Raw genomic sequence first — 13,083 nt, forward strand, 5'->3', positions numbered from 1 at the left:
ATTTCCCGTTTCTACTTACCATATTCTACGGTGTTGAGTTTTCTTTCACAACTGGCACAGTGCAGAGTAATGATTAAGAACAGATTCTGGATCTAGAATGTCTGGCTATGTATTTACTAGCTGGGTGACCCTAGGCAAGTTCTAAAGCTTTCATGCTTCAGTTATGCCATTCTTAAAAATGGGAACAATAAAAGTAATAATAAAAAGTAAATAAACAATAATACCACTGTTATGGTATTACTGTGAAGACTGAGTTCATGTTTATAAAATACTGACAACAGTGTGTGATACATAGTAACCCTTTATGGGTGTTTACAAAATAAAATAAACCTCTACTTATTCCATTTCTATGACTAACCAGTCCAAATGAACTATGCACCTTTTCCAGAATACATCCAGTATTTTTCCATGTCTCTAGCTTTGTTCCCTCAGCCTGAAGTGTTTTCATCTCCTTTTTGAGATTCTTTTCAGATCCTTCAGATCAGATTATACTCCACATATTCTATGAAACCTGCTCTGATCACACCCTTTGGGAAAATCTTATAATTCTTGAGACCAACATTATTGAACTTACCATAGATTTTGTCTTTCCTATTAGAAATACAAGTCCCTTACCGGAAGGATGAATTACTAATGACTGGGCCTAGAATGGTACTCAGGTGAGAAGTTGGGGGCAGGGAAGGTAGAGGAAGAAAGACAGACAACTCAAGTTTGTTGAGTACCTTGTGCATGCAAGGCTTACTGAATACCTAGAATTAGGACCTTTATATAGTCTATCTCATTTCTTTCTTACAACAATCCTTTGAGGGAGGCATTACTATTATTCACAGTTCGTAAGTTAAAAAAACATGAGATTCTGTGGAAGGTTAAGTAGTTGCTCAAAGTAACAAAGCCATTATGTACACATTCACACATTCTATCCATTTTACTGCACTAGCTGTTACAAAAAAAATTATATATTTAGAAGACATGTGTGTGTATACACACAACCACAAAATTCACTGTCTGTTTCCTCTTATGACGGTAGTTTTTATTATTAGAAATAACACTTAAATATTTGTAACTCAATTGTTATCTAATGCTTAGAACAGTATTTTAATTGGTGTATCAGAACCTCATCCAATAAATGTTTAATGAAACGAACTGGGCATATCAATTTCTTGACACACTTATCTTGAGCTAGAAATAAGAATATAAAGACAGAGAGTTCTGAAATGAGTTAAAATCCTAGTTAACTGTACCACCAATGCCTTCTACTTTGGTGTTTACTAGTGACTTCTAGACAAACAAATTAATATGGGAATGAAGACATATATGTTAATGTATGAAACAAGTACAACACATATGACATTAAGATGTATAAATACATATTTAAAAAGCAGTTTTCATGGATGAGCCATTTGAAAGGTCAAAGTTACCTCAAATGTTTGTCCTTCTAAGTCCTTTGCATCACACCAGTTTCCCCATGGGTCTCGGACCCTACGTCTCCTTGTACGCTGTGATGAAATTAAAGAAAAGCAAAAGGTAGAAGGATTAACATAGAGAAATCACAGCACATTAATACACAAAATGAAAATAATAATTATCTAAAAGTCAATTAATCTATCAATTTAATTAGTATAATCTCTGGCAATGCCTGACAAACTTTTATTTTATTAATTTATGTTCAATAGTTAGCACTCTGCTTACAAATATAATAAATCAGTGATGGCTAGGTAAGGGCAGGAGCACCAGCAGCAGGTGGGCAGGGTGTGGGTTGGGTGCTGGCAGCAGGTATTAAAAAATAAGATCAGTAATGATTTTCTGTATTTTGCTTGCATTCCTTCTTAGCTTCCTATTTCCTTTCATCATGTAGGAGCTAAAACACTAGGAGAAAAATATTTTTAAGATCAAAAAGAACCACCAAGAAAATGGCTTTTCAACCACTTGTGATAGAAAATCTGCAAGAACACACAGCAAGACGTGTAATACTGAAAACTAGAAGCAAAATAATTATCTCTCAGCTTTGGAAAGGAGATGGCCTAGTTGATCAAATAATGAAAAATTACAAAGTTGGTTGACCACATTATTAACATCCTGTTTTGCAAACCTCAATAGTGAGGCCTTTAAAACGGACCAGTTGCCAAAGGACAGTGTATGACTAGTACCATATCCAACAACTCTACTTGAAAGCATTCTTTAAGATAGTAAATCTAGATAGAAATGGTTTATAGCCTAAATACTCTGAGAAAAACAGCTATTCGAGTACCTATACTTTCTTTTTCATTTATCTTACCTATTACTAATTTAATTCATTAGTAAAACTAACAAGATCATATTATAACTCTGCCTTATAAAGAATGTTGGATAACATTTTATTTATTTTTCCCCCAAGATGTATTTTTTTTCTAGTAGCTAACTTTAAAGTATGATTTACAGATGTAAAAATATTATAAAACTGACTCCAAGAATTAAAAAATAATGCCTAGTTATTCCAAAAAGGTGATTCTTAAGGTTAAGAATTTTAAAAGAAAAATAAATGAGAAAAAAACCCCTGAACTATATAGTTTTAAAAGACACATCAGATTTATAAATCAAAATGAAGCATCCCAAGACCATTTTAACAAAACATTATGCTTCTGCATCAAGGCTGCTAGTACATTTTAAGGATTTTTAGGTTTGTTTTTGACTTAGAAAGCAAGATGAAATTGAATGAAAGCCAGAAATGTGAATGGCTAAAGTGAAATACAAGAGGAAACATGTTTTTCTACTAAATGGCCATTTATTAAGCAGCTAAAGAGAAGTGCTGTAGGTATACCGCACTAAACAGGGTAAGCAGCAATGTGGAGAGATAGGACTGAGTGAGAGAGATGACTGCTTACCATAGACTGCAGACGCTGGGCAAGTTGATATGCTTCTACTGCATCTTTTCTGTCTCTGATTCGTACTTTGTCAACCGTTTGTGGCCTATTATATACAGCCTGTTCTATTGGAATTCAGGAAAGACAAAACCATCTATTATTTTGTGAAATTCATTTGTTAAATAGGAAGACATGTACACTGACTATAGTGGAGATCCTATGACTCTTATTTCATAATCATATATTTGATGTGCTACTTAGCAGTCCTCATATAAAAGTAATGCTGTTATTACAAGCAAATCTCAATAACATGGAATATTTAGAAAATGAGTAATTTGTTTAATTTTTGCTAACTTTGGCAGTCTAACACAGAAAACATGATTTAATTTTTCTTTTGATGGCTGAGGAAGCAAAAAATGCTTTAGTTTTGCTGAAAAGCTAGTCTCAATATTCAAAGCTTTGGGAAAACAAAGACACTGAAATGAAGGACAGACTCCAGGGCAAACTAAATTCTATCTAGCTCAGTATGAAATAGTCTTCCATGAAAAATATTTTGACACTTTTATTACATTTAAGTGTACAGGCTCACAAATTATTTCCTTTATTTAAACAGTGCTAGGCAGCATTTCTAGCACGAATACAGTTTTTGCAAATTAAATGGGCTGTTACTAGACTTTTCATAAAACAATTTTACTTTTATCTGCTAAAGAACTGTATTCTTAAATTATTTCTGTTACTTAAACATTTTACCTTTAAAATTACACTCTCAATTTTCAGTGTAGGTCAAATGAAAACACAGTTTAACTAACAGTAAAATCTTAATAAAACATTTATTTCATAATTTTATAGCATCTCCAAATTCTACCTAAAACAACTTGAATTCTAACCATCATAGAAATGAATGGGTGCTATAAGGATAAAAAAAAAAAATGTCAAGTCAAAGATGTTGTTGGGTTATTTTTTACCACATCCAAAATTGATTGCTCCTATCAATTCGAGGTATGTATGAATCCGTCCAATACAATTAACATCCCCACAGTTCTTCAGGCCAGGACGTACTGAGGTCTTATTTAAGTATTTCGGTTTGCATATCTCCCTAATTAAGAGATGGAGGTACAATTATTTTTGATAAATAAAAATGTGAAAAAAGATTTCTGGGGAAAACTTTAAATATTTGAAATATCTTAAAATTTTACCCTTTTCGATGTATAAATGTGTAATAAATACAATACTAATACATAATACCAAGAGTACTTTTTTCTGAAATAAAATGTCTTTAAATGATACAATAACTTATTAGTGTAATTTTTTACAAGCATTATTTCTTTCCCAATGTTAAATTCATAGATTCCAGTTATCCCAGGACCTTGAAGTTAGAAATTTATTTATGTACAGACACAAATTGAATCTTCAAATACAAAGAACACTTTGATAATATATAGAAAATATTAGACATTTTCCATTTTTAATACATTACTTAGGTTCATCTACTCTTATTTTGCTGAACAGTTTCTTTCAATTATCAGCCATCTTATAAATGCTTAAACATTTTATATTTGTTTTTAATTATGATGACAACAAATATTAAGTACTCTCAGTGGAAAATAGAAACAGATGTAATAAGGGATTCCAAAGTGGAATCAAGAAACTCCCAAAGATTATAAAAGAAATAAGAGGTTTATGTAATAAAACATGTATTTACTGAATATACTTAATGTACCTTGCTGGATGGCACAATATAAAATTCGAGTAATAAAGAACTTAGTAGAAACTAATTACTGAGTGCTTATGCCAGATTATTGTACTGAGTTACACATCCTTAATCTTCACAATTATACAAGGTGATTTTATTAATATTATTCTCATTTTGGAAATGAGGAAACAAGGGGGTCGGAGTAAAATGCTTACACAAGGAAGTGAGAGAATCAGAATTCAAGTACAGATATAAATTTAGGTATTCAGATATCTCATATAACATGTGTATTTCTCATTCAATTATTATTTTATTCCATAAATATATTGTTCTAAGCACTAGAGACACAGAGATAAACAATGTAAAATTTCTGACTTTACAGATCTTACATTCTAATGGAAGGGACTATCAATAATCAATGAACAATGTATATTACATTTTCAGGTAGCAATAGTGCTAAGTAAGAACGTCAAGAGGCTAGGGTGGGACAAACAGGCAAAGACTACTTTGGATAGATAGGGTGTTGGCCTCACTAAGCAGAATAGAGGGTAAAAATAATTTATGATGTGGGAGGGTATCACAACTTCCATAGAAACGTTGAGATTTCAGTGTGTCTTGCAATAAAAGGAAACAAAATTATACAAATGAAGGCAATAAAGCAGGCAAGAGTATGGCTACCAAGAAACCAAAGTAGTCTGAAAAAAACTAGACTGAGCTAACAGAAGACTACTCAAATTAAAAGGCTTTAAACAGAACTCAGTAATCTAGCACAGTGCTGAACAAATGGTAAGTACTCTAAAAATACCTGTTCATGGAATAATGATGATTCATATGTTCAATCTTCCCCCTAACAAATAAGAGTGTCTTCTATATTCTAGGCATTGTTTAAGAACTAGTGATTCAACAACAAACAAAACAGATAAAAATCTGCCCTCGTGTTGCCTGCATAATAAGGGGGTTGAGGGGAGAAGAGACAATACACAAATAAAAATGTATTATTTCTGGTGGTAATAAGTTCTGCGAAGAAACTAAAACACAGGAAAAGAGAATGAAAGGGAAGAGATACATGAGATACTTTAGATAAGCCTCTAGTTTCCCTTGACCAGACTTCAATGCAACAAGAAAGCAACACTTGCCAGACTGGGGAAAGAACATCCAGTAAAAAGTCAGGGTCAAGGCCCTGAGTTGGAAGTGTGAAAATAATGAGTCAAGAATACAGACTCCAATATCCCCTTTACTAGGGTGACCTGGAACAAGTTTTTTATCCTCTGTGAGCCTCATTTTTTCTTATCTATAAAACGAGAATGAGGTTGTCAAAAGGAGTGGAGATGATGTAAATACAGTGCATGGTATTTGGGAGGCATTCAGTCATGGTACTGATTACTATTTTAATAAAAATATTCCCCTAACCAGGGAATCAACTGCATCTGCTTTTATGATAAGGATCTTTTATCCATAAACAAATCTGGCAGGCTTCTTTTTATTTTAAAACTTTAACTCTTCCGTCTATTTTTTTTACCACCACCTCCAGTCCCTAACCCACTCACTCTCTTCTATTTCTGAACAGATGTGAGTTCCTGTTCAAAACATTTTTTGCCTTCACACTGTTCTGCTAAATCACCATAATAAAATAGCAATACCTAACCAGTTTCATGAACCAAGGCAAATGACTTAGGAAACTACTGGCATGTAATTTATAATACCTATATAAATTATTCTGCCTCATTTGGAATCCAAAATTCAAAGTAACAAATATAAAATTTGATTAAAGTAACAATTAAGTATACACTGATCATTCATATGGACATTTTTAAGAGATAGGATCTTGCTCTGTTGCCCAGGCTAGTGTACATACAGAGGCATGATCCCAGCTCACTGCAGCCTCAAACTCCTGGGCTCCAGTGAGTCTCCTGCTTCAGATTCCTTAGTAGCTAGGACTACAGGCACACAACATCGTGCCTAAGATTTAAAAAAAATTTTTTGTACAGACAGGTTCTTACTCTGCTGCCCAAACTAATCTCAAACTCCTGGCCTCAAGTAATCCTCCTGTCTCAGCCTTGAAAACTGCTGGGATGACAGTTGTGAGCCACTGCTCCTGGCCAATATGGACATTTTTGAGTTAGCTATTATTTCAAGGTCCCTAAATTTTGGCCATTCACCCTCTTATTTCCAAAAACAAAAGTAGATACCAATAGAAATTTAACTAGTCTTTGTTAAAAGTGTGAATTAGGCCATGGGGAATAAGAATGATTTATAGTCAAGACTTGGACTGACGTCCTTCATGTGTCAGTGACTGGTTGTAAATCAAAGGCAGGTCTCTAAACCTCTCCTGATCTCAGCATCATTCTCTATCAAATAGATATAATACCATCTGCATATTTTACAGGATTGTTTTAAAAAATCAAATAAGATGATAGAGGAAAGCTATTTAAAAACTTTAAAGCACTATGTAAAATCAGGAGTTGTTCCTTACAAGGATACTTGTATGATGCCGCCCTGACCCACATGTATTTTCAGCACCTCAACCATCTGTAAAATAAGAGTAAAGAAAAAGGACAAAACTCCTCCTATTAGAATACAGCCATCTTTAAAAACCAGTGACTTATATTGTGTGGGTAAAATAAAGGTTACTGCTTTATTATAGCCAGTTGTTTTCCTTTGGTAACCCTTCTAGGTTATAGCAGAAAGTTACTGCAATAGGACCGGAAGGCTTTGATACAAAAAAACAAGCAAGAGACAAAGCAGAACCCCTGCTCAAGGAACTAGGAAGTTCTCTATAAAGATGGCCCTATAAAATCTGATAGCTTCTGAAACAGTGTTGGCAATTATGAATCTGCTTTGGTTAAATTTTTTTGAGATGAAGTCTCGCTCTGTTTCCCAGGCTGGAGTGCAGTGGCATGATCTCGGCTCACTGTAACCTCTGTTTCCCAGGTTCAAGCAATTCTCCTGCCTCGGCATCATCAGTAACTGGGATCACAGACACCTGCCACGATGCCCGGCTTTTTTTTTTTTTTTTTTTATTTTTAGAAGAGACGGGGTTTCACCATGTTGGCCAGGCTGGTCTCAAACTTCTGTCCTCAAGTGATCCACCTGCCTCAGCCTCCCAAAGTGCTGGGATTACAGGCATGAGCCACTGAGCCAAGCCAGCAATTACAAATATTTAATGATGGCTTAATTAAGCTATTTTTAAAAATTCAAACTAGGCTAATAAGGTGGGAAATTTTTTTGTTTATTCCCTAGCCCTCATTAAATAATTAAAATAAGTGGTACTGACAATTTAGAGAATTAGCCTTATCTATCAGAAAACTGTACCCTGATAAAGCTGAAGAAATTAACAGCACATTATTGCCACAAGTTCAAAGTTAAAAGCATTTAAGATCACTATTTAGAAGAAGTGTTTCTGCAATCTGGCTATATCTAATACTATTCCTGTCATCAAACTTTTCTTTGTATTCAAAGAACATGATAAACTTGAAAGAATTATTTCCCTTTTCCCGTACAGTAGTGTTCACTTTATATCTTCCTAACACTGTCCTAGGAGACTGTTTCATAAAACAATCATCTGTCCCTTTTACCAGGCCCACAATCTAAGAATAGACAAAAAGATGGGTTATGATAGCTATAAGTGATGTTTACTAAAGCTTTCAAAGTTTCATCACAAGAAATTTTAAATCTTCCCTACTGAAGTGATCTCTAGATTTACCAGCAAAATTCTAAGTTCTGTATAGGCCTAATTAAAATACTTCAGAATATCAGGTTTTTAAAACAACATCTAAAATGTAACTCTTTCTTACCATTGATCCAAAATGTAATTTCTAATTTTCAAATAGCGTTCTGGTGTTTTAGCTTGGCGTCCCTCAAAAAACTCAGGAATTGCTTGTTTTTCTTCTTCTTGAATGATATTTCTATCTATTTCTATTTCCTGTTCTGGTGGTTTAAGCTCTTCTTCCTCATGACTTTCCTCTACCATTTGGCAAGAAGAATCAAAAAGCATTTCATTATCATTCAAATCTTTCTGACTTTCACAAGGCTCCGGAGAAGGCAGCTGCCTGGCGTCAACTATGATTCCCCTTCCATCATGTTTGTTGCTATTTTTAATCAATTCATTAAATTTCTGATCATTTAATTTGACTGAATTTTTGTCACTGCTACTCGGTTTCTGTGTCCACAATGTAATTTCTGAGCTTGAAAGTGTTTCATCTTGCTTTTCATTTTGAAGACAGTCCCTGGAAGACTTAGAAAAGACAGCTTCCTGGCTGTCAGAAGCAATGAATTCTCCTTGATTGGTTTCATGCATTTTACTATTAGGAAAATCTAACAAGATATCACTGCTAGAATTCTTTTGGGGTGTTTGAGAAGACAACTCGTCCACCTCATCTGTGATGTCTACTTCTTCATCATCAGATAACTTTTCAATTTTTACAGCATTCAAGTTGGGATCAGCACGTCCCCTGAAACATGATGGTGTCCATGCCTTTGTCCCTTTATTTTCATTTATAACTTGAAGATTATGGCCGTTCTTCTGATTTGGTGTTTCTTTCTCCAGGCCGCATTTGACCTTATTAAAAATCAGAATAAAATCCCCATAATATTAAGATTTAAAAATTTAATCATTGGCACACAAAAAAAGGATAAATACAGTGTTATTAAACTGAGTACATGTTAATGGTACATTATACCTTTAATGCGCTTTTCTTTAAAGGGTTTATAACTGCATTTTAGACAAGATTGGGCGCATTCAGGGTGGTATGGCCATAGACTACAACTGCATTTTAAATATAAAGGATCAGCATTTAAAATTTCTATAACTATATAACTAATTCATGGGTCTGGTGATTATTAGTCAAATAATCATGACCTATATTTAACTACTACTTATTTTTTAATATTAAGTTGAAAACAGCAGCCTGGCTCAGATCAACCATGTGTAATGAACCAATAACTATTATACTATACTAAGGTACTGTACAATATATTGAAATATTTTTAAAGGCTTATTTCTCAGAACATCTGATACTACAGCTGATTCTTTCTTATAATGCTAAAATAATCCTTACAGAAATCTGACATCTTCACTGTGTATATTAAAACTATCTTCCACTTAAATAAGGGACAACAGAAACAAACTGTTTTTTGCAGGCTTATTTAATAAGCTTATATTATGGAGATTACATTTTAAGCCATAAAATTATCTCATATACCTATTAATACAGACATAAATATCTGGTAATGTAATAAAAAAGAGATAATGAAAGTGAATGAGCAAATATGAAATAAAATCCTTATATACAAAGTTTTTGAAAAGTCTTATAAATGACTGACATACATAAGGGATATGACAGCTCTCAGAAAAAGGTTATTTATAGATTCTGAATCATAAGAAAATTCCATGATTAAATATCTGACATTAACTGGCTTATTACATAGGGAATGAAAGGGTAGCAGGAGGGAAAAAGAGATTTGGACATATTACCTGAAATAGCTTTTAACATTGCTATTTATTTGAAGTATCCTGTCTACATTTTTAAAAATTCAGATGAAATTCTGTATTGATTTCATAATATACTAATCCCTTTTACAATATGAAAAATGTACCCTTCTACCCCAGGTCTTTAAGTATAACTGGCACCCCAAGATACACAGCATGTATCTTAGAAGCCTAAGAGTAAGAATAAAATTAAGCTTTATTCTGTCCTGAGGTATTAACTAAACCTGGGCGAGCCGACTTAAATATGCTTCTGTTGCCAGACTTAGTGGCTCATGCCTGTAATCCCAGCACTTTGGGAGGCTGAGATGGGTGGATCACCTGAGGTCAGGAAATCGAGACCCACCTGACCAACATGGTGAAACCCTGTCTCTACTAAAAATACAAAAAATTAGGTGGGCTGGTGGCGGGCATCTGTAATTCCAGCTACTAGGGAGGGTGAGGCAGGAGAAACTCGTGAACCTGGGAGGGGAAGGTTGTGGCGAATCGAGACCACGCCATTGCACTCCAGCCTGGGCAACAAGAGTGAAACTCAAAAAAAAAAAAAAAAGAAAAAAAGAAAATGCTTTTGTTTGGTTGAAAGATAGAGCATATGATTGATATATGATGAATCTATTCCATCAGTTACCACCTATGTCTAGCTAACACTGAAACAAATCTTATATACAGGGTAGAACTCATTATCTACATGAAAAGAAAGTATCAAATTTCACTCAAGACACTTCCAAATTTATATAATTATGTTCCTAACTTCAAAGAGAATATATTAAAAAATTCTAAATATCAAGCATATAGCACAAATTACTTAAAAGATTAAGGAACCAGGCCATAATTAAACCTTTCTTAAAAATGCAGTTTATTAAAGTTTTAGACAATTCTTCACAGGAATTATAAAAATTTCATTGCTATTTAACAGATTTCAGAATCATAATAGCATTTACCTCCTCTAAGTGCTAATAATTCTTAAAAGTTTCAAGAAAAGTTATTTTCCTGAGGAAACAATAAGATAAGATCGCTAAGATTTTCTCTTTGGAATATAATTTGCTTTATGGGATATTTTTGAGCAATTACTGTTTTGTTCATTTAACTTTATAAGATTAAGTAGAATAACATGATACCTATTTAATGGCAATACTCAACACTGAAGATATGCTCTGAGATTTTGTATAGTACTCTGTGGGCATAAACTACTTTAAAAACTTTTAACAGTAAGAATTTAATGCCTGAATTAAAGAAATACTTCTGCTTACTTTGTTTTTTCTAAATATTTTCATTATTAATCAGGATACTGATATTCTGCTTACCTTATTTTTAAAATACTGTCTTGCATAACTCTTCACTTGTAAAACAGTGCGACTTCCAATTAACTTTGAAATTTTGGTCCATCTTCGGCCAAATTTAGACTGTATTATCAAAATGGAAAAAAACTGCTTTTGATTAATTTACTTATGAATAGTCCAAGCAACTGCCACATTAAAAAAAAAAATCTTTATTTTCTGAAGCACACTGTAACATCTTCTATATAGACTATGCTCTTAAAATCAAAGCCTACATTCTTCTTTTTGAAACTGAACTGAAAACTGATGGAAATGATTTAGAAACTACTTTTTTAAAAGAATAACTATTTAAATGAAGATATCACCTAACAATATGAATTAATATTATAAGTTTATGATGTTCCAAATCTAAAGTAACTTTTTAAAATAAATAAGTGCCTGAAAGGGGTGTAGGTTACATTTTCCATTTATATGATCAACTGAACATGTTCTGTGCTAATTTCAACATAACATTTTTTAAACCAGATTCCATATTTTGCAATACTCATTAGGTGTCTCGCAGCAGAGACTTCTACTCTATCAGATATCACAGTGAACTGACCTAAAAGACTAAATCACAAATGAGGAAGTCCTATAAGAAATACCTTCTTTGTTAAGATGCTATAAGCTGCAAGAGTTCAAATCACCTATTTGATTACTCATCACTGAGTTTGTCTTGAATGTGTATATGCTACACACATTCATAAACTCTGGTTTTCACTTGTTAATGTCTTTGTCAGTTTTTATTTCGAGACAGAGTCTCACTCTGTTGGCTAAGGGCAGTGGTGTGATCACGGCTCACTGTAGCCTCAACCTCCTGGGCTCAAGCAATCCTCCCAACTCCGCCTTCCCAGTATCCCAGTGGCTGGGACTACAGGTACGTACCACCATTCCTGGCTAATTTTTTATTTTTTGTAGAGATACGGTCTCACTATGTTGCCTAGTCTACAACTAATGCCTTCTGACACCTCCCGTACCCCAGTGTCAAAGGCTGTGCAACTCTTAACACTGAAGCTGTGGAGAGGAAAATATTGAGAACTTGAGGGAGCTCCTGTGTGTTCTCAAGCACAGAAAGAAACACACAGATTGACAGCTAAAAGGGATTGTTAGGTATCAAGTCTAACTATAATACAGAAATCCTCTTTAAAATATCCCCAACATAAGATATTCTCTACTTCCTAAGGTAGCTCAATAATTCTAAATTTTTAGAACTCTTAAAACTACAAAAAACTAGTAATAACTTAGGAAAGCTGACCCTGGTGTTAGATTTATAGGCCAGGCAGTCATGCCTTACGGTAGCAACTCATCTTCAAAGATCTGGCCAAAATGATAAACCTTAATTTAAGTAAATTTCTAATATTCATTAGAAAACATGACATACAGACAATTTCTTAAACTCCAAGTACTTCTGAAAATTATTAGCAAATATAAGTTAATTATTTGATATTGCTCGTAACACCTCGCTGAGATCAACTTACTGAAGAACTACTTATCTTTATTGTGGGATGAAGGCAAATAGGTAATACTGGTAGGTAGCATAGAGCATTTGTGGAAACAGGACACATCTGGATTAAGGGATGATTAGTAGAAAAGTAGGGACTTAGGCACTGGAAAAATTGGGGAAAGAACACTAACAAGAGGAGCAAAGAAGCCAGGCACAGTGGCACATGTCTGTGGTCCTAGCTACTCAGGAGACTAAGGCAAGAGGACTACCTGAGCTCAGGAGTTAAAAGCCTGGTTTCTAAAAAG

The 13,083-nt window shown here is 33.8% G+C and overlaps 1 protein-coding gene across 2 annotated transcripts in view; it reads right to left on the reverse strand.

Annotated features, from left to right (window-relative positions):
- The window catches only part of MYSM1 (Myb like, SWIRM and MPN domains 1), a 44,039-nt gene that overhangs the window by 17,221 nt on the left and 13,735 nt on the right, over positions 1-13,083 (reverse strand). The window contains exons 7-11 of one of the 2 annotated variants that reach the window (XM_017544007.2): positions 11,323-11,421; positions 8,328-9,091; positions 3,806-3,936; positions 2,862-2,965; positions 1,419-1,496 (exon numbers count right to left, since the gene is read on the reverse strand). In XM_017544007.2, the coding sequence (XP_017399496.1) occupies positions 1,419-1,496; positions 2,862-2,965; positions 3,806-3,936; positions 8,328-9,091; positions 11,323-11,421 (1,176 nt within the window). Of the gene's footprint in view, positions 1-1,418; positions 1,497-2,861; positions 2,966-3,805; positions 3,937-8,327; positions 9,092-11,322; positions 11,446-13,083 lie in introns of both variants that reach the window. The other variant, XM_037744068.1, reaches the window with a different exon arrangement.

The sequence above is a fragment of the Cebus imitator genome, unplaced genomic scaffold (assembly GCF_001604975.1).
Source record: "Cebus imitator isolate Cc_AM_T3 unplaced genomic scaffold, Cebus_imitator-1.0 Scaffold163, whole genome shotgun sequence".
NCBI classification, from domain to species: domain Eukaryota; kingdom Metazoa; phylum Chordata; class Mammalia; order Primates; family Cebidae; genus Cebus; species Cebus imitator.